The following is a 22,728-nucleotide window of genomic DNA, read 5'->3' as shown; positions in this document are numbered from 1 at the left end:
TGCATCACTGTCTGCTACAACCGCACCAGGTAAACATCACGTATTGATCAAATGACAGCTCGCGTGCACCTTTTCTGAAACTCTCTTCAGATTTCGTTGTGAAGTTTCATATCTCTAGAGATCCAAGTGGGGGTTTCTAAGCAGGTGCACCCCCAAGTTTAATAACACATGGAATAGTTACATCACATCCTGAGTAATGATAAAAACAAGATTCAGACTAACCTTCTTTGCAATATTAGGCAAATTTCACATTCATGCCAGCAAGTAAACATTGTTTTCAAATGATCTTTAGTGTCATATTTATAAACTCTTGAGCATTATGTGAACCCTAAATGCAGTAAAAGAACTTCATGGAATTGGTCTATTTATAGCTCTAATTATGCAGTGTAAAATTCCATTGAACTCATTAGTGTAATGAAGTGAACGCGTCTCTCCGTCAGGCAGTCCAAGCGGGCCCATGTGTATGAGAGCGCAGTGACCCGGGACCAGCCGGTGAACCCGGTGGCGGTGAAAGCGGTGAAGAGGTCGGCCAGTTTCATCAACCCTCTGGCCCTGTTCAGGAAGCCCGACGCGGCCAAGGACAACTCCAGGATCTACTACATCTACAGCAACCCGCTGCCCATAGGGCTGGAGGAGGAGGCAGAGGAGGCCAGAGCCCCCCGGTGGCCGGAGGAGCAAACTGCGCTTTCTCTGCCTTTGTCGTTCCAAGAGTACGCCAAGGACCCGGCCAGCGGCGTCATCCTGGACCCGCCCATTTTTTACATGCAGCTTTAGAGGATGGAGGAGTGTTCGCCTTTAGGAGGGATACAGTTGGGATTTCTGAATCAGTCTGCCGTTGTTGGTTTTGTAGGTGACAGGGTGGGCTAGTGGAGCGAGAAACTGTTCTGCAAGCGAAAGGTCACAAGTTTGATCCCTGCAAACGTCCGTGTGTGCCCAACAGCTATGCGTCATGTGTGCAAGAAAACTGAAAACTCCTTATCTGTTCAAGTCACAAATCTTTAGTAACAATTTTCTGATTGCAAATCTTTTGACGCTGCCAAACACCTGCCTTCAGGTTTAGCCAGAAGTGCAACAGTTACAACTTTCAGCTCATAGAAAGGTATATAGTACGCAACAATCTTCTGCCCCTAGAAACAGAGAAAGAACTTAATTTCGAAAAATGTTTAAAGTACATTATTAACGCCATTCACTGCACTACAGTACATGTACAGAGAAGCCATATCATTTGTACAGGTCAAAATGCATGATTTTGTGCTTATTCACTCTTAATGTACACTTGATGAGTTTTCAACTTTTCACTTCAACTGAAGGATTCCATGCTCCTTTAGCAAAGAAAAACAACATGAGATAAAGTCAAAACTGCACGGTGGTCAAGATTCACAGGTGGCTGTTTTTCATATGTCCACAAAAACTGACACAAGATTCTCACCTGGCACGATATGTGTGGTAAATTTAGAAGCAAATCCAGGGTTGTCCTTTCTTGATTTTTTAATGAGTGTCATAAAAGCGGTGGTGTGATATGATGTGCTTTACAAAAGAAGCAGGGCGTCGGAGACAAAGAGAGAGGCCAGAAACACACAAACGCTTACAGTATCACTGCAGAGCCCTGGACTCGTACTCGTACTCCTGGGCAACATGATTGGATTGTACAAAGAGTCTTGTCACTGAAAAGTCCTCAGACGATTGGCTGGGTCTCCCTGATCAGCCACTCCAGCGCCTCCTTCCTGCCCTGCCTCTCCAGCTCCGCTCCCACAACCTCTCTGCACTGCCTGTGGTAGTCGTTCGCCCAGTCCCGCTGCAGCACAGAGGAGACAGCATCACGCAAAAAATTAATTAATATCTAACATAAACATAACATTAAAAAATGGCAGGATGTAGCGCGTGGGAGGACCAAGCTATTTCCCCCAGTTCCCCTCCCGTACGAACAGGTGCCTGGACCGACCAGAGTAGGTGCTAGTTCAATGACCAGGAATCATACCCCACCGGCTTCCCACCCGCAGACATGGCTAATCGTGCCTGTAGGAACGTCTGACCGAGCCGGAAGTACCACGACCAGGAAGTACCACGAGCGGGAATTGAACCCGGGTCTCCGCGGTGGTCAGCGAGTGCTTTTTCTGCACTACCCAGATGCCCCCTCATATAATTTAGGTTATCTGAAGCTAAATTGTATTGAATTGTATTACATGTTTGGTATTTCTGACTAGTTTTCATCTAACTCAACCATCGGATGCTGTGCGACTATGTTCACAATTATTGCAGAATGTGAAGTAGGCTGCATTTGATATTTTGGTCATTTTACTTTGAGTGCAGTGTTTTTAAAATGTATATACACAGTATATAAATAATAAATAAAAATCATGTTTTTGAGAGACAATTTTAAAATACAAGTGTGAATGTATGTGTTGCATACCTCTTTCTGGGTGAGCAGCTCTGTGTTCATCATCTTGACCTGGATAGGGACGAGGGTGAGGGGCTCAAACGTCAGACTCCCCCTGTTCCTGTAGTTGTACTGGAGACACACAGGCAAGGCAACAAACACATGACTGCTTTTCCTTCAAACTCTCCTTTTTAGTTTGAGATATTGTCAGCAATAATACTTTCACCCAAGAGAATATTCTGTGGTAATGGGTATGACACACTGCTAGTCAACCCATATAATGACTTACTTTGGGTTTAGTTGGCACAACAAGGACCACATTTTCGATTCTAATGCCAAAAGATCCATCTTCATAGTACCCAGGTTCTAGAGAAATGTAAAACAAAAAATGAGGACATGCAGATTTAGAACATAAAAACACAGGAAAAAGCTCACATAGTTGTGCGAGATTGTGCAAATGTAGGTGTACAAGTGATACATGTGTCATTCACAACAGGGTGAACTCATCAACTCCAATTCAACCGAGGATCTTTTTTAATTGAATTGGAATTTCAGCTAATTGAATTTACTACACATCTGAGATTACACATAGTGCCATACACTACATTACACACTACAGTTTATTATCAATATTGAATATCATACAATGTTAAAGGGACCTTTCAACTGGTATTTGATGCATAACATGTAATCATGATATATATATATATATATATATATATCATATATTTAAGCAATATAGCATGAGAGCTAGTGTGTTGTGGCAAATATATCCCGCTGATCAGTTGTTATCCCACGATATCAAATGAATAACTCATTAACTCAAATCAACTCTCAATAACTGTCAAACTAGATGAATGATGAATAGTTTGACAGTTATTGAGAGTTGATTTGAGTTAATGAGTTATTCATTTGAGTTAGTGTGGACCAGTGATGTCACTGGTCCACACTTTAACACTCAATAACTGTCAAATTAAATGACAGACTTCAAAACCGTTTACAGTTTTCTGATATACTACTGATGTTCTAATGATACAAAGCTGGTTGAAAATGGGCGGAGTGTTCCTTTAAATGCGGGGTTAACAGCCTTTTTTTTGCAAAGAAGACATTAGCCCGCATCTATTCTTGTACAAAACATAATTTTCTGCGAAGTATTAGTAAAGTTATAAGCGAAGATCGATTCACAAGGATCTGACAGCTGTCTCCGCCATTTGTTTTTTTTGAGGTAACCAAAGGCTTTTAGTAAGAGAGTTGCCATGGCAACCAATAACCCATGGCCATGGGTTATTGGAGTGGGTTATTGGATTTATACAATGGCTGTGAACCAATCAGATTGCTTGATTTGAGAGAGCCGTTTTATAAATATATGTATACATACACACACCGGTATATATATATATATATATATACACACATACATACATAGAGATACAACAATATTAATATGACATATACAACAATATAAATATATAAATACATTGAATGTATTTGAATATATTTACTCCCCTCCCCTGTCGTACCGTCACTGACGATCATGCCGGCCTCCAGGGGCTCATCGGCGAAGGTCTTGTAGCTGATCCCACACGGCCCCTCGTGGACGTTGAGGAAGCAGCCCACACCGTGTCCCGTACCGTGGAGGTAGTCCAGCCCCGAGTCCCACAGCGCCGCACGGGCGAACGAATCCAACAGGTGGCCTGGAGAGACGAGGATGGAAAGAGATGGGGCCACATTTTGTGTAATAATGGTCAGATTATGGTTTCAAGACTTGTAGGGATGAGGTTTAGGGAAAACTACTCTACTCAGCAAAGGAAATCAAGAAATATATTCGATAGAATCTCGAGACCTGTTCGTCCAATCGACTTCAACCTTGGGGAGTGTGCTGTCCACTGTCGAATTGTGTGTAATTCGGAAACACGCATAGTCATAGCACCACCTACTGGCAACACAAAAAGTGCCTTATCTCGACAACCGGTTGTCCGATCGACTTTACACTTAAGAAGTGTGCTGCTGGGAACCTGACGGGAGTGCAGTTCTGAATTTTGTGTAATTCGGACATGCACAGAATCACAGAGCCACTCCACCTACTGGTGGCAACACAAAGAGCAAAGCATGGTTTATCTCGACAACCGTTCTAATGCGTTGCTGGGAACCTGAGGAGGAGCATTGCCAAATTTGGGGCAATTGGTGCAAACCACAGGGGAGGAAATGCAGTTCTCAATCATCTGGTCATTTGAGCCTTACTCAGGGATGACATTACTGTGATTTCAATAAAAGTCTAAACAGACCTAATGCTAAAGTCACAGCAGCAGGCAATACCTTTGGTTCCATTGGGGAAAACAGCAGCACTGACAGCTATGTGTCCCTTCAGTACATAGGTAAAGCATTCCTGGGGGGGAGAAGAGAGCATACATTACAAATGAGTGAAATTACACATTACACATATAGATAGACCTCACTCAAACGTATAATTGACCTTCTCAAAAGCAGAGGGTGTCCCAAAGTGCATGGTGCGGGTGACGTCTGTGGTTCCATCACTGCAAAAGACACCAAAATGTTGCTTAAAAATAGAATATCAGTATTCTCTTATCAATTATTAACTGGATTTAAGGGGATATGTATGCATGTAATCCACAAGAGGGGGGGTACAAAAAAAGGCAAAAAAGAAAATCATTATTTATTATTCTTGTGCTTGTTGGTATTCTTATTTATGGGTAGAGACATTGGGATTAATGAGATGTCTGGATCAAACCCCCAGAAACCTATGGATTACTGCATGTGTCTGGATGATTGTTTGTTTACGTGTATTGCGCTCCAGAGTCTATCAGGTACACTTCATTCATGGACAGTGTTCTGTTGGTTTCAGGCAGGGGTCTAAAGGAAAGAGACAGAAGGGATGAATAAGGACATTAAAAACTCAAGACCTCACACTGTGAGTAGTTAGACATAATTAGCGATCTTGGATAACAGCATTTGCAAAGATTGACATTTGCAAAGGCATTTGCCCAGTATGTTGATGAATCAACTGACCTGTAATGTATGATTGCTCCATTTGGACCAACACTGGAGATTGTAGGGAAACTGAGGCCGACAAAATCTTTCTGTTGACTGAAAAAGACACATAATCATTAAGAAAAATAACGTTCTCATGCAGGGTGTCTGCAGATTTTGGCAAATTAAATTGGCACTTAATATACCTGTATCTTACAACATTTTCAGTTAGAATGGTAAATTTAAAACCAATTTTAAATCCCCCCTCTGCCCAGTAAGACCTCTGAAATTAATTTTCAGACATTTTTAAGGCCATACACAGTCACACACCCTGTCAGTGTGTCACTTTGTGCAGCAGAGGGCGGTATAACTCCAAAATGCTCACTATCAAAAACACAGTCATGTATCTGTCAAACCCACTGCATCTGAAGTGTGGAATCCGACATCAAGTTAAACTGGATAAAGTCATCGACCTATAGTAAAGAGGAAAACCTGAAGCCCTCGGAAAACAAGCCCTCTGGCTTTATTGTGTTTAATTCCTTTTGATCAATATTTGTTTCTTGTATTGTCTTGCACAATCATGTATTTATTGAATCAATAAAGATATCAATTAAAAAAAAACGATATAACTGCTACAGGTTAAAAAAAAAAGAAACACGCACCTGCGCAATTCCTCAGCCTTATCAGCGGCAGAGATCTCAGTCACCATGCCTTTTGGAATCTATAAAACAATTCGCCACAGCAGTCAGGTATGATGACACAGTTAAAACAGCACAAAGTGAATGCGGGCTTATGTAATAACATCGATGCTGCCAAATGGTTTGGTGGATTTGTGGTGTGATCTTATCTCATGGTCTCACGCCATGAGACACGCCATGAGACAATAGAGCTATTGTCTGTGTGTGTGTGTGGGGGGGGGGGGGGGTATTCTAAAGGTTTGTGGGTATGGGGATGCAGGGATGATTGGATTTTCTGTTTACTAGTGTTTTGTATCTCTTAACGTGTAATTTCCTTATTTTTTAACTTTTTTCCTACTATGTTTCAGATTCTATTTTTCCTACTGTTTTAAGCTTGTATTTTACCTGCCCAGGGACTACGGGTGGAAAATAGCATTTCTGCTATAACCTGGTATGATGCATCTCTCCCTATTTTATAGGGTTAATGTTCTTGTACACTGTCCCTGTATTAAAAATAAAGAAAATTCAAATTCAAACGCAAATCCAGCTACCTCACAAGTTAATTGTAGTTCTTCCTCAAGAAGCTTAGATCTAGGTCAGTAGCAAACTCTTGAATGTTTTTTTTTTTATCAAAGCATCCTGGCCAGTGTACTGTTCTATGCTGTGGTACAGTATGCTGGGGGAAATAGTATTACCGTCGACTATAGAAACAGGATAAACAATCTGATTATTAATCGGGCAATACTCCTGACTTCTTAGAACTGATCATGGAGAAAAGAACCAGCTAGAGACCATGAATATGATGATCATCATTTGTATGGTAATCTGAATAGCCTGAGGAGTAAGTTCAGTTGCCGGTTATTGATGCCAGGATACTCCACAGAACATTTCAGGAAGTTATTTGTCCCTTCAGCTGTAAAGTTTAATTGCCACCAACATGTGACTGTGTTGTTGATTTGGTCATTGGTGGTTTTTATTTTGTAGCCTATGTGCTGGATTTTGTCTTTTCTTGTATTTGTATTTGCAATGGTTTTTCTTCCCTTTTCCTGTTATATCAGCTCTGACTGGTTCCTGAGCAATATTTATGTTTTCTTGGGAATGTATTAATACTATCTATCTGTTTTTATGACCTGTCCGATCTGTCCTTGTATGTTTTTTTAAGTCTATTGTGGCATCTGTGACCAGCCCAATTTCCCCTTTGGGGATTAATAAAGTTAATCTAATCTAATCTAATCTAAGTACAAAGGGTTCTTCGACACACTTGGAGAGCTATTTCAAAAGCTGTGACTCAAACAATGACTCAAAATTGGCATGTTTTGGGGTAAGACAAGAGATTGCTCAAAATTCGGCATCATAGCAGCCTTTTTGTTTACACTGAAGATCCTGTTAGGTCAAGAAATCATGGTGAAATCATTTTGAAATTGAATGCTACTTAAATCAATGCAAATTCCATCATTGAGAGAGAGAGAGAGAGAGAGAGAGAGAGAGAGAGAGAGAGAGAGAGAGAGAGAGAGAGAGAGACAAAGAATTATGGTATAATAATAATAATAATGTGTAATTATAAATTATATATTGTATAATCACCTGTGTTAAGTGTGTGTACTGCTTTGGAAGAGAGGGAGAGAGAGAAGAAAGAGAGAGGGGGGAGATGGATGATATTATAAAGTTAATTAGTTAAGTTAAAAAATAAATACCTCTTTTTCCAACCAAGCAAAGAGTTCACAAAGGGCAACTGCATCCTTGATCTGTAGGTGAGAGAAACCGGAGACTTAAGCCCAATTTATGCTTCGTCTGCCGACACTTTTGAAACGGTCGCCGACAGAAATGAGGACTTGAGTCGACACTTTCAAGTGTCTGCGAGCAGTGTCTGCTACCTGGTGAAATGTCTAGTGTCGCTGACTACGTCACATAATGTCGCGCAAGTCTGATTGGCTATATAGACGGGCACGCGCGACTTCCTTGTTTTAGTTTTCACTGAAATGAAATTAATGAGCGTGTCCCCGCCTCCCGGTATTTTTATCAGCATGTCCTTGATGTATGACTTCGTGAAAATCACAAAGAACACCGTGACCAACTTCCCAGAGAGAGAGGAGGTGATTGTGTGGTTGTGTGTCGTTATATGCGGCTGCAGTTACATCTTGCCTCTTGGGTTCACTGACAGCATTCCCTCTCTTGGCTGTCTGCACTAGTTCTCTGCCTCCCTCTGTCTCTAGCATCACGTGACCGTTGCGCCGCGGAGAGAAGCATAAATGCAGCAACATGAGCGACACTTTATTTTTCGTCTGCGACCATGTGCTGAGCGACACTTTCTAATAAGTATAAATTAAGCTTTATATGACATTTTCTGTGAGGGAAATCACACCCATTGACAGTATGAAGATCTCATCCCTCAGGTTCTTACATGGGCCATTCTCATGCCTTGAATCTCAGTGGCGTTCTTGACAGCCTTGGCAAGGCAGAGTGGAGTGTAGGGAATCGGAGACCTGTGGAGCTGGAAGAGACAAAGAGGAAACTCTTACATTTTACAATAACAACACTACGTAATCCCAATCAATTACAGGAAACCACCTCAAAAGGCGGTGTTTTTTTTCCGATACAAGAAGACGGATGTTGAAATTTGATCATCTCAGTTACTGTAACTTACTGCTGCTTGGAAAGCCTAGCATAACAAAATTAACCAGGGGCAAACTGCAGTCTGCACCAGGCGCGGACTGCATAATCGGGCACGTCGGGCAAATGCCCGGTGGCCTGGCCTGGCCTGCAAAAAAAAAAAAAAAAATTTTTTTTTTTTTTTTTTTTGGTGCCCGCAGTCAGGCCACTCACTGAACAGCAGGCCAGGCGCCGCCTACTGGTTTACTAGTGGTTTTATTACTTTATTCAGGGTTAAAGTGGGTGCATCTCATTGTAAAATTGGACTTGGCCCAAATTGGGCTTCAAACGGCCCAAATTGGGCTTCAAACGGCCCAAATCATGCTTCAAACGATCCAAATTGGGCTTCAAACGGCCCAAATCTGGCTTCAAACGGCCCAAATTGGGCTTCAAACGGCCCAAATTTTTCGCCGCCGCCCTTCGGACGCCAGCACGTGCGTCGGCCCGTATCGGCCTGGCCTGCTTGGGATCTAATGCCCGGCCTGAATTATTTTCCCAGTCCGCCCCTGGTCTGCACTGATGCTCATATTCAGCTATTCATGTGTCCGCTATGAACACCAGAGTTCAAATGTCTCTCAGGCCAGAAAATCTGTGAAGAAAAAAAACACCTACGGTAACCGAGAACAAATTGATACAAAAGTTTTTCAATGGGTTCTGTTACCATTGGGCATGTTAAATAACATGCTAAAGTTCTACCCAAAGGACAATTTAGGAAAGGGGTAATTTTCAAGATGGCGTCTGAGATGGAGCTTAAAATGGCTATACCATACCTAAATAACTATTCAACCTAGAAAGGTGGTTTTGGTGTCTTCCCCGAGGTTTTATGTCTCAAGGAATACAACTGAATCAGTGAAATTACCATCAGTTAATTATTTATTGAAAAATCCAAGATGGCGTCCCAAGATGGTTCCGGTGAATAGGCAAAAAAATTTAACTAATAGATATCATCATGAAACTTCCCCAGTTGATTACTTACATTAAGACAATAAAAAAAATTGTATTACAACTTTTCTGAAATGTTATGTTTAAATATGCAAATTTGCAGAAAACTAACCCATTAGGCCAGTCAATAATGAAAGAAAAAGAGCAACTAACCCTGAACAATAATAACCCTGAACAAATTGATACAAAAGTTTTTTCAATGGATTCTGGTACTATTGGGCATGTGAAATAACATACTAAAAGTCTACCAAAATAAAAATTCCAGAAAGGGGTCATTGAAAAACAGTTAGGCTCCCCCCCCCCCCCAGATTTACTGGCCTATGGTTCGAGCCAAAGAACGGTTTAAGAAAAAAAACAAAAAACATCATGCACTGATTTGTGGTTGTGGTTGCAGTCTCTCACCTTGGGGATGACCTGTGTGAGGGCGCAACTGGCCTTGTCACAGATCCACACTTTGTCCTTGGGGCCGAGGGCGGCGCAGATGGCCTGGAGCTCGGTGTAGACCGACTCGTAGGGAAACGTCTGGATGCTCAGCTCAGGCTTGCTGGGGGAGTCGAGCTGCAGGTGGGCCCTCACTGCCGGGTCAGACAGACGCTTCGCGTCCACAAACAGCCTGGAGAAGAGAAGCAAAATCCGGTCAGCGATTTATCGTCTCTGTCGGACAAAAACTTTGTAACTCTGATCTTAGTGATTTCCATGATCAGTTGAAGGAATTACATGCCCCTCTATGGACTGAGAAAATTCTTGTTTGCTTCATTCCTGAAAAGCCTGAAATTATCCACAGGGACAATGCTCGCATTAATTAGGAGTCGCTTTTTTGCATTTTGCCCTGTTGAGTGTTCACTTTAGGGTTTAATTCAGTGCCCTGTTCAGTGTTCACTTTAGGGTTGAATTCAGTGCCCTGTTCAGTGTTCACTTTAGGGTTTAATTCAGTGCCCTGTTGAGTGTTCACTTTAGGGTTTAATTCAGTGCCCTGTTCAGTGTTCACTTTAGGGTTTAATTCAGTGCCCTGTTCAGTGTTCACTTTAGGGTTTAATTCAGTGCCCTGTTGAGTGTTCACTTATGCTGCAAGTACCTGTGGTTGAATCATGGGAGCTACGGTAATTACGAGCGCTTCTTTCCAGTACGATATGGGTGAGAAAAATGAAGCGTTTTTATAAGGGGGGTAGTAGCACCCTGAAGCAGGAGACAATTTTGGCCAATGACTGCATCAACAACAAAATGGTATTAAAAAAATATCCACAATGGAAGGGACAAAACACCATCCTCTTCTGTAAGGCCTCCTACCAGTTTCAAGTGGGAACGAAGTGTTGGGTATGCAGCAAAGTATTATTTCATAGATCAAAAAAGGACCAAAATGTGGCTAAAATGTTGATTAATGGGGCAAAACGCCTTCTACAAAAAAAAGTAATTTCTTAAACTGGTTCATAAGATGTATTGCACTGTCTGTGACAACGTGCTGTCTTTGTCTCTGTAAATTGTCAAAATGCATCTATTGTATACCAGTGTCACCAAGACACCTGCCTGTAGGCCTACATGTATTGTACTTGGTGGTTAAAGAGATTCTGTTTCCCAATTAAATGTCACCATTTAATCCCCGGTCCTTGGAAAATCATCTCCGTCTATATGGAGGGTAATGTGGCACTGAAACCAAGACGTTGCAGTGACGCATTTTACTCTGTTACCTTATTGTGTTCATCCCCACAATAGCGTAAGTGAAGAACACTGGGTTGTACTCAATGTCTGAACCACGGAGGTTGAAAAGCCCTGGGAAAAGGAAACAATGGAACATCAAAATTAATTATACAATTCAAAATAGTTCAAAATTAGGTGTGACACCTATTCTAAATAAATGGCAACTAAAACCTGCATAAGGGTTGTTACTGAAATTATTTGCTATCAAAATAACTATGTATAATTTGTATATTTTTAATAATAGCAAAATGAATAAACCTCAGCATGGGGCCACCATTGCTAAAAAAAAAAGATATGCACAGCACACATGGTATTCTAACATGCTAGCATTGGATCAACAGTATCCAACAAACAGTGGTTATAAAATCTGCAATGTTGTGGATTATTACTTTTTATACCATGGTCTGGGTGAATACTCGATTCTGATTGGCTGCAGGGTGTCCATTATTTTATGATAATGTACACTTAAGTAGTTCCAGTCAAACTGTCTGGTCACCGTGCATAAATCAATGCGCTGCGTCTCAGCCATGGTCTCAGCCGGTATAGATGATTTTACAGCAGAGCCGTTCTGCTCTATAGCCGTTAAGGGTTAATATGGCACTTTTATAGGTTTAGAAAAAAATTGAGACGGTCAAACTAACTATTTAGATTACCCTTGTGTGCTCAGTTCATCAAAATACCGGCTATTTAGAAATCTGATTTTCGTTTTCGGAGATCTGAAGAACCAGGACGAGTCAGTCACCTCGGGTGACAGAAGCCGGGCTCTGAGCAGCACGGCCGGGTGAACATAACGTTGTCATACTGGGGAGAAAACGAGCAAATTAACTGATTTGTGCAGCTCTGTGGCATTTTGATTATGATTTATTTAGTTTTGGAAGATAAATGTTATGGCAGATTAAATCTAAAACATTGTACTTAAAAATCACTGCTCCCCCAATGCTCCCCAATGGAGTTTTGGACGGTGCTGCTAGCCACACTGTCGCTTGTTAGCTCAGCCTACGGTTTTGAGGTAGGGTTGTGCCCGTTTGTAGGTTAGGATTCTGTCAGGGCTGATCATTCACAAGGTTTTTACTGAGAGCCGAGTTATAGTACGAGGTCTCCTCCTCCTCTAAAACACCCGCTCTCGGTAATTACAACTGGTAAAAACACACTAAATAATGCAGCAACTCACTGTTTGTTTCAAGGCACTTTGGCGGACATGTTTGCCTGGTCAACGCAGGCTATCCTTAGCTGTGGCCGACAGAGCCTATTTTATCATTTGTGGTTTTGTTTTGTTTGTTTTTATTGATTTGGGGACAATGACATGGCTGGATAGCTAGCCTGTCTTGTTGTTAAATATACTGTAAATTATATTTACCGTTTGTCAGCCATGCGCAATGTTATTGACTTTGAAAGTTGCTAGCGTAACGTTAGCTTTCTGGCTCTGAGCCAAAGGGCTTTCCATTGCATGAGAAGCTGACGGGATGGTAATGATTGTGCCAGGTATTAGTCTGTTGCCTATGTGTTTCGTTTCTTTGGCAAGTGACCATGGTATAAGCAGGTTAATGCACTTCGAGGTGTCCATTATCAGAAATTAATGGACTTTGCGGAAGCCTCCATTCCTTTCTGATAATGGACACCTCGTCGTGCATTAACCCTTACAAATCTTATGTTCAGTGCACTGTTTAATGGACCTATTAAAAGCAGCCAGGAGGGTGGACAATAAATTCTGTTGAGAGGTTACAGAGTGTAGCGTCAACTGTCGCTATCGAACTCCATTTGACAGTGGCATATACAGTATAGTAACATTTGTATATTTTGTATCTTTAAATCAAATTCCATTATGAGAATTTGCTTGGTGTTAAGTATCACTGTTATTATTAGACTCTCACTCTCCTCATCTGAGCAAATCCCCTTCAATTTAACCCCACTGGAGCCCTCTTGTCAAAGTGACCTGATGACAATCAGAATCAGCATTATTCTAATTAACAAAACTCTCAGTCCAAAAAATCAGCCACAAGAGCTCATTAGGCCGGGTTAAAAAAAGCGCATAAACAGGCATCTAGACTCTAGAGGGACATCCGAGCAGACTGGGGTCCTCGAATCCTGATCAGGTATCATCACACTTATGTAACAGTGGTTACACAGTGGGCAGGGCTGTGGCTTTCTGATAGACAGGCCAACATACAATTACTTTTCATATATAGCAATAATTAAAAATGCTATATTTACGGTAATTAATTTTAATAATTATTTTTAATAATTAAAAATCCACACGGGCTGTGAATCTTCACTGGCCTCACGATTCGATTACGATTCATCTGTCAATGATCCGATTCGATGCATTGTGACACATCTGCATCGCGATGCAACAATTCAATTATTAATTGTGACACCCCTAGCTAACATCAACTACAAGGTACATCATCACTTAATTTTTTTATGTGAAATTAATTTATTGGCCCTGCAATCATACACTTAGGGGAATGAAGTCTATGTGTTTGTTTCATAGTTATGGGTAAAACAAAAGTTACAGTAAGTCTCTAATGCCGGAAATCCCAGATCCAGATTGTCACCACAATCTAATCAATTGTTGCTTGGCACAACAGATACAGTAGGCCACCTGTTCACAAACAAAATAAAACCTTCTATGGAATGTGTTTCCCCATTTTTAGAGGTAACTTGATGACAGAAAGTCAGACAAAATACAATGAGTGAAAACAACTTGCTGGGAAATAATTACAGTACTATCAATCATAATAACATAATTACAGTACTATCAATCATAATAACATCAATTATCAATCATACATGCGATCTCGTCCAGCGCCGTGGCAACAAACCAGGTGATTTTCCTCTCCGTCATCTTGGCTCGCAGCGCGGTGATCTTGTCTTGCCAAGACATTCCTGCAGGAATACAGCAGTCTGTGTTACCGACTGATTTATTTCCTACAAAGAAAAGTGCACGAGTACCAATATCATGGACTGAACCTACAGTACACTCTGTCAAACCTGGTAGACAAGAGAAAGTCTAACACCAGATGTAGTTATCACATACTGTGGCAAAGGAACATAGTAAGCACCAGTAGTAAAATCAAGACAAAAGTAACAGATACATGTATATAGTCCAGATAAGAAACAAATATCATGTCATAAATATATCAGGATTACTACAGTACATCATTAAAAAAACATCCTAAATAGTCACTGTGCAATAACAGTCAAGTGTTTCCCCTAGAAAGTTTTTCAGGCCTGGAGGGATTTCGAAACGTCCCCCGACCGCAACGGTGGGGGCCCTCGCTGGCGACGCTAAACTTTTAGCTAACCTGTTCGCATCTACCGTATGTTCGCAATGGCATCCCAAGTATCATCATACTATTATGGGATGCGATGCAAACAGTTGTATTATGGGATGTGCGTTTCCCAGGCAACGACACACATTTGGAACAGCGCTGCACGCTGTATGCCAGCAAAATGCTTATTGTTTTGAATGATTTGGCATCTTCTATTACTGTCAACACCAGTATTGTTGTATTGTAATAATATGCCATAAAGGTTTATTGCAATTTTGGGGAGAGCAGGCGAGGGGGGAAACAAAAAAACAAAAATCTATTTTTTTTTTCTGGCCTGGCAGGGGCGTCGTTAGGGGAAACAATAACAGTGTATTTCATGACGGTGTGTTGATCCAGACGTGCACTGACCGGTGTAGTGTAATCCCAGGGTAATGAGCTGGGTGCTGGGTCTGGCAGGACGGTCGACCCACACCACATCGATCAGGTTGTCCTGCACCGCCACCAGAGAGTGGCCCGCGCTGCTCAGGGCCTTCGACATGTTCTTCCACTGGTCTGACACACAACACCACAGACGCATGGATACAGGTAAGACAATATGTCACCACAATCTGAAGAACAAGACCGACGTGAGAACAACATCCCTATGGGGATCAATAAAGTATCACATAATAATGATCAATGAGGGTACTGTACTTGTAAAATGTCAACCAGCGTATCTGCAAGTTTCAGAAAGCCACTTTTGAGAATTTTAAGACCTTTTTAATGCTTAAAGGATGGGTTTACCGATGGGGAATATGAATATATATTAATTCTTAAAAAATCTCAAATTTCGAATCCGTTGAAATTTTTGAAATTGCTTGTTCACAGCCAGAGAAAAAAAAAATGAAAAAAAAAAAAAAAAAAAAAAAAAAAAAAAATTGGGCCAGGTGACGCGTTTCGCGTCGAAACGCGTCACCTGGCCCATTTTTTTTTTTTTTTTCATTTTTTTTTTCTCTGGCTGTGAACAAGCAATTTCAAAAATTTCAACGGATTCGAAATTTAAGATTTTTTAAGAATTAATATATATTCATATTCCCCATCGGTAAACCCATCCTTTAAACAAAATCAAGTTAAAATTGCTGAAATAGCTAATGCCACTCCTGAAACTATAAGCAGGCACAAAGGGGACAGCAGGAAGCCCCATAGTGTGTAAGAAACATGTTTAGGAAACAGTTTTGCATTTGTCTGAATAAACTTTTCCTGCATGAACCGAAGAAAGAGTTATAATTAAAACAAAGTGCTACGTAATGCTGAACACTGGCAGGTGTGCGCTCTGTGACCAACCAGCAGCTATGATCCACGGGTCCACTCCCACTTTGGAGTTTTCTGGCAGGACACTGATCAGCCAGTCCTCCTGCGTGGGCGTCTCCTTCAGCCCTACATGTGGAAAACACACAGAGCAGCAACACGTGTCACTCTGACTCACACCACTGTGGTGTTATATCCTTTTAAATGTTTCTTTTTTTCTGCCGTAAAGACCCAATTTACTGTGTGTGTGTGTGTGTGTGTGTGTGTGTGTGTGTGTGTGTGTGTGTGCGTGTGGGGGCCAGCCCCAGCCCCCTGGGCTGGCTGGCTGGCTGGCTCCCAGGCTAGAAGCTGTGACACCAGCTCACACTTCTGCCTGGGGGGCGGCCAGGCGAGAGGGGCCCCCGGCACTGCTGGGGAGGAGTGCCATCGGTGCGGCCGCAGCCGGAGGGCCAGGGGAGAGATGTTGTGAGTGTTGATTTTTCTGAAGTGCAGGCTAAGGCGAGCCGATTGCATGTTCCCGTGCGTCTACGTTAAACTAAGATATTGTCATTTCTGCAGCTAGGTTATTTGCGCAGATATTAACATTTCTAGTGGGCTGTTGAATCACGTGTGGTTTGGTGATACATCGGGCACGTGACGCCACGCACGTAGCGGCAGGAGCTGTGATTGGTCTACTTTTTGGGGGACAGACAGACAGACAAACCCTGTTTGAGATGGCTTGGCCTTCGGCCACGGTGTGAAAGCATGCCAAAACATGGAATTTGAAGCTTTTTTTATTCTCAAATTAGGTGAAAAGCTTCTGATGCAGAGTCTGCAAGTCTGCAGGGGTTGTCTGCAAGTCCTATCATTTCCAAATATATCCCATAACTGCCCATGATAGCCTAAAAAAGATCCGTGTTTGGATTTTAAAAAGTGCTTTCAATGAGGGGTGTAGTGGTAAATACAGAGGTGGGTAAACTAGCCACCTTGTTTCCCCTCATTGATTGACAGTTGATCTGAAAAAGGGCGGGGCCTCACCCATCTTCATGAGGGTCCAGTTGCTGTCCATCTGCTGGCTGGCCTGGAGGAAATAGCGGCCGTCTGTCCACATGGCAGCATGCTGCTCTGTTACAATGGCCGTACCTACAGGACAAACACACACGCGCGAGCGAGCGCACACACACACACACACACAGACTTGTATACGGATTAAAGTACTTTATTTTTCTTCGCTCCAAAAATATGCATGCCAATTGATATTGTGGTGCTGATACACTGACGACGCACTCGATGCTCCCGGCAACGAGCTACACTGTAAGACACGGGTTCAAAAGTGAACAATGCTAAAAATAGACTCTTTGGCTACTATTACCCCTCAGAGTTTCCGAATTGCCCGGTATATTTCGTAATGCGTTTTCCCAATGGATCACTTACAGTTACAGGCAGAGTCGGATTGCATTTCTGCCATCAATCTCATGACGTTTGTGTCAGAAAGAGGCAGAATCCAATAACAGATAGAACCTCCTGCCAACTGGTTGACCATCACGTTTTTCTAGTCTTTTTCAGGAAGGAAGGACAATTACACCTTGGCTTCTATCCACCTTATTTCTAGCTGCCATGATGCTAAGGGTACTTCTTCCGGTGTAATGGACGGTTTTAACTTGACCAAAAAAAAACGTCTATGAGGGTTTTACAGCAGAGCCATTCTGCTCTACAGCCGTAAGGGTTAACATGTCACTTTTATAAGTTTAAAAAACAATTTAGACGGTCAAAGTAATCATTTAGATTACTTGTGTGCTCAGTTTATCAAATAACGGCTATTTAGAAATCTGGTTTTCGTTTTCAGCTTTATTTTATGCATTAAATGTCGTTCGGGTGCTGGGATACGTAATGCATTATGGGTAGTAAGTCGGCTACTGTGGCTAATGCTAGCGGCTAACGTTAGTTACTTTACATGGCAGTAAAAAGCCACTGAATGACCAAATTGATGTTACTTTTAACCATTTCGAGTAACACTGTTTCCATATGGGCCCGCAGCGTTGGTTAGTTGTGTATAACGTGACAATATTTATAACATTTATAACATACTCCGGTTTCCGGTTTAGAATTCGGGTCTGAATACAGCCAAAGAGTATAACAAAGGAAATGGCAAGCTGCAACAATCAAGTCACGTTAAACCGGACCTTGTACCCATAAGTATTTGACAGTGGGGCATTCACACAGAACACACCTGCAGAGCCATTAAATCCACAGATGAATTCACGTCTGCAGTCACATGGTGCAATGTATTCACTCTGAGAGAGAGAGAGAGAGAGAGAGAGACAGAGAGACAGAGAGAGAGAGAGAGACAGAGAGAGAGAGAGAGACAGAGAGAGAGAGACAGAGAGAGAGAGAGAGAGAGACAGAGAGAGAGAGAGAGAGAGACAGAGAGAGAGAGAGAGACAGAGAGAGAGAGAGAGACAGAGAGAGAGAGAGAGACAGAGAGAGAGAGAGAGAGACAGAGAGAGAGAGAGAGAGAGAGAGAGACAGAGAGAGAGAGAGAGACAGAGAGAGAGAGAGAGAGAGACAGAGAGACAGAGAGAGGAGAGAGAGAGACAGAGAGAGAGCGAGAGAGACAGAGAGAGAGAGAGAGAGAGAGACAGAGAGAGAGAGAGAGAGAGAGAGAGAGACAGAGAGAGAGAGAGAGAGAGACAGAGAGAGAGAGAGAGACAGAGAGAGAGAGAGAGAGAGACAGAGAGAGAGAAAGAGAGACAGAGAGAGAGACAGAGAGAGAGAGAGACAGAGAGAGAGACAGAGAGAGAAAGATCAACTTCATTAACAATCAGTGTGAAGTGGCCATCAACCACATTTTAATTGCCACCTTTGCGGCTCGGCTCACATTCATGACGTGTACATGGAGAAAGGCCAGGGGCTACAATTTATTATGAAGGTCAGATGAACACATTGACAGTGCTTTTTTTAATGATAAGAGGTGAGGCAAGACACACACAAAGGAAGTAGTGTGTAGTAGTGTGTGTGTGCGTGTGTGTGTGTGTGTGTGTGTGTGTGGTCTCACCTGATGAGCGTCTCCAGAGGGGACGATGTAGGCCTGTATGGGATCAGAGAAGTATTTACAGTTCCTCATCGCCAGGCGAAGCTGTCTGAGTAGCTCCACAGTGATCTTTGGAGACATGGCTGTGTCTGAATGGAGACAGGAGACACCGTACACAAATATGTCACATATTCCCTACAGCCCTTTTCAATAGAAAAAGCACAGGTCTGCACTCATATGCATTTGTCATGCAGGGCAAAACGTTTGTCGACAAATGCGTGAATTAAACATACAATATGTAATTTTCTGCCACAATGGGGGTATATACAGTATCCTTTTTTGTTTATATATAAGGCAATGTTTGTCTGTTTCAATTTTTGTCCCACTGATGATGTCGTCTATGACATCGTCAGTGATGTCATTATTGACCAAAATCATCTCATCACTGATGATGTCATAGGCACTGAGGATGTCATAGGCATTGATTTGTGACATCATCAGTGACAGTGATGTCATCAGTGATGCAAAGTTGGCAAATTGTGCGCTGAGCATGCCAAAAGAGCAGGCGAGGCCACGCAGCAGCCGAGCTGCGGGCGGGGCCGCAAAGCGGGCGAGCCTAGGGTTTCGCCGATACCCTAGTGAGTTAAAATAATATGAGTGTGGAGCTGTTATTCTTCTATTGACATAATTGGTCTATGGGACTATATTGGAATTAGAAAACAAAAATAAAGTCTGCACACTGTGTGCGGACTTTATTTTATTTTTCAAGTTCATCATCATAGCTTTGTCCTGCACCTGACCTACAGAGAAAATGTGTGCGCTCTACAGTACTTTTTTCTTCAACTATATTGGAATTATGCACATGATATTGATCTACAGACATTTTCATAACTGAGGTACAATATCGCTGCAATACAAAAATAGCAGCTCCAAAGTGAGCTTGTCCAAAATCTAAACAAGCTGAAAACCTGTGCGGATTGGACAAGTGCAGACAAAGTTGCGCCTAGGCAGCAGGGAATCTACGGAATCTACTCAATCTCCAAAAACACCAATTTCAACCAGACAGCCCAGCTGTCAGCGCGAAGTGCACCAACGCATTTTCATCACCGTTATGCTGAAACCCAGAGTAATTTCCATGATATTACCTGAGTCTAGGGAGCCCATGCTGACTTCAAGTGCCTGTGCCTGGCCCTGGGACAGTGACTGACTGTAGCCTACCTGTGCTGTAACGTGGAGCTCAAAGTCACAGCCACTACACCTGGATCTTTAACCTGCTATAACCTGCTGATGAAGCAAAGTCTGACATGGTTAAACATTAAAAGGAAACAGTAATGACTGGAGGAGCCAGTGTGACCTATTTCCACTACAATAGCTCTCCTAAAACAAAGCGAAAGGCTGTCCCAAACCCTGAATGTGACGACAAGCTTATTAAACCACTAATGCTAGTTTTGAGTAAATTGGTTGGTAAGTCGATGGTTGCTCCCAGGAAGCAACCAATGATGTTGAATTCCTCATCGATGAGCTCACCCATTGGTTAACGGTCCACATGCGATTCTTGTTTACAAGTTGTCAGCCTGGGTCACACTGGCATTCAGTATTCACTAAATGGAAAGACAATCTGAACCTTAAAACACAACATGTCTGTCAGGATAACGTACGGCTGGGCGGCCGACATCTTTTGATTCAAATATGACCCTTTTCAACGGACCACAAGTTACACAACAATAACGTAACACTCGCTAATTCATTCATTGTGTCGCAGTTGGTTTTTATAGTAGTGGGTGTGTGGTAGCACGCCGTTAAGATATTTAAAAAGTTTCTAAATTATTTCTCTTAATTGGCTCTCAGTAACGTTACACGCCTTTTGCCACCGCTGTGATACTGTACAATGGAGAATCCGTTAACGTTACAGACAGGCGTGGATGATCATCCCCCTCATTTGAAAATGGTCAACATCCCCCCCGACTCGCTCGCAGCAAGGCGCGACATTACCATTGTGTTGATTTTTTTTTTTAGCTCACCGAAAAGTTTCCTTACACGCAATGGTCGTGATGTGGCATACACACCCGCTCGCTTTGCCTCGGAAATGTGCTTCTTGCGTTAAAAGGACAGTTTGTTGCCAGCTGGTCGACCGTGTGGTTAATTTACTAAACAGGAGGCTGCCATTTCCACGTTGACGTTTCTGGTCACGTGACTGCAGTTTGCTCCAGTGGAGGCAGAGGGATCCAGACTCGCCTCTTTTCATTGAATATTCGTTCAGAATAGGCCTATGCGGTATTCAATAGTGAGTTTATAATGATTTTAACCATGGAGCCAAAGTATGGAGTAAGAACTTTCACTTACTGTCTGATTCTCTGTCTTTATCTTTATACAAAAATACATTCATACATTTTGCATTGAATGATCTATAGTTTCTATCTACTCTTGAAATCTTGAATCTACAGTATCTTGAACCTCTCAACAGCTGTTTTGTTTTCGATCTAATTTTACTTTTATTCTGTCTATACAAATATGAGCTAGCATGTAAAATTGATACATGTTAAAGGAACACTCTGCCCATTTTCAACCAGCTTTGTATCATTAGAACATCAGTAGTATATCAGAAAACTGTCAACTGTTTTGAAGTCTGTCATTTAATTTGACAGTTATGAGTGTTAAAGTGTGGACATCACTGGTCCACAGTAACTCAAATTAATAACTCATTAACTCAAATCAACTCTCAATAACTGTCAAACTAGATGAATGATGAATAGTTTGACAGTTATTGAGAGTTGATTTGAGTTAATGAGTTATTCATTTGAGTTAGTGTGGACCAGTGATGTCACTGGTCCACACTTTAACACTCAATAACTGTCAAATTAAATGACAGACTTCAAAACAGTTTACAGTTTTCTGATATACTACTGATGTTCTAATGATACAAAGCTGGTTGAAAATGGGCGGAGTGTTTCTTTAACTTTATCTTGCATTCAAGATTCAAGATTTTTATTGTCACTCCATAGTACAAGTATCACGTGTGAAATTCTTGTGCTGTAGGCTCCATTACAACATAGTGCAAAAAATAAAAGATATATAAATAAAAAACAAGAGGCAACAAGCAATAGAGCAGTAAGACACGCCACTGTATTCACTGCCCATAGTGCAAATGGCATGAACATACTTTGAACATAATTAAACATAATAACATTATGTTAGGTGCAAATAGCATATACCTAATTAAACATACTATTGAACATTAGTCATACATAATGGTAGCATCTACAGTGCGGTACAGTACGGCTACTACACTATTTGTATATGTTAGGGAGTCTCGTGGCCTGTGAGAAGAAACCGTCCCTCAAGCGATTTGTGCGTGCTCTTGGGACCCTGTATCTCCTCCCTGAGGGTAGCAGGGAGAACAGACTGTTGTGGGGGTGGTTTGTGTCTTTGATGATCTTCAGGGACCTCCTGAGGCACCGCTGGTTGTACAGATCTTGCAGTTCTGGCAGCTCACATCCTGTTACGTGCTGGGCCGTGCGCCTCACCCTTTTATTGTTACTATGTATATTCTTGTCCTTAGGTGAGATTTCTAGATAAGCCCGTAGTGGGTTTCTATCTCACCTGCATGTTTGTTTGTTTTTTTGTATAACATTTTCTGTTTAACCTGTTTGCTTTTAAAATGTGCAAATAAACAAACAAACAAACAAACAAACTTCATCTGACCATTTACACCTGGCATTAACATGCGTTTTCTGTGATCAGAGATTGCAATCGGATAGTGCTTGACCACATAGGCCTAGAGGCCATACACCTGGCACTAAGATGCGTTTTCTGTGATCAGATTGCAATCAG

General features: G+C 42.0%; 1 protein-coding gene across 4 annotated transcripts; it reads right to left on the bottom strand.

Annotated features, from left to right (window-relative positions):
- Positions 1-1,039: 1,039 nt before the first annotated feature.
- Positions 1,040-21,061, bottom strand: xpnpep1 (X-prolyl aminopeptidase (aminopeptidase P) 1, soluble). 4 transcript variants are annotated; one of them, XM_083656217.1, is made up of 21 exons: positions 20,919-21,055; positions 20,425-20,498; positions 18,922-19,046; positions 18,097-18,160; positions 16,905-17,009; positions 15,924-16,016; positions 15,009-15,152; positions 14,119-14,214; positions 11,319-11,400; positions 10,036-10,246; positions 8,444-8,533; positions 7,737-7,787; positions 6,028-6,086; positions 5,405-5,482; positions 5,177-5,248; positions 4,851-4,911; positions 4,694-4,763; positions 3,898-4,071; positions 2,667-2,743; positions 2,411-2,509; positions 1,040-1,795 (listed from the first exon to the last, which is right to left on the bottom strand). In XM_083656217.1, the coding sequence occupies exons 2-21, from the start codon at positions 20,426-20,428 to the stop codon at positions 1,676-1,678; spliced, it is 1,875 nt and encodes a 624-aa protein (XP_083512343.1). In that variant the 5' UTR covers positions 20,429-20,498; positions 20,919-21,055; the 3' UTR covers positions 1,040-1,675. The 4 variants fall into 4 exon arrangements, with proteins under 4 accessions (XP_083512343.1, XP_083512345.1, XP_083512344.1 ...); XM_083656219.1 differs by lacking the exon at positions 20,425-20,498 and having other exon boundaries at positions 20,935-21,061; XM_083656218.1 differs by lacking the exon at positions 20,425-20,498.
- Positions 21,062-22,728: the final 1,667 nt, after the last annotated feature.

This window comes from Poromitra crassiceps, assembly GCF_964638095.1.
Source record: "Poromitra crassiceps genome assembly, chromosome: 19".
NCBI lineage: Eukaryota > Metazoa > Chordata > Actinopteri > Beryciformes > Melamphaidae > Poromitra > Poromitra crassiceps.
The sequence above is the reverse complement of the archived record's forward strand: the minus strand, read 5'-3'. Positions and strand labels throughout refer to the sequence as shown.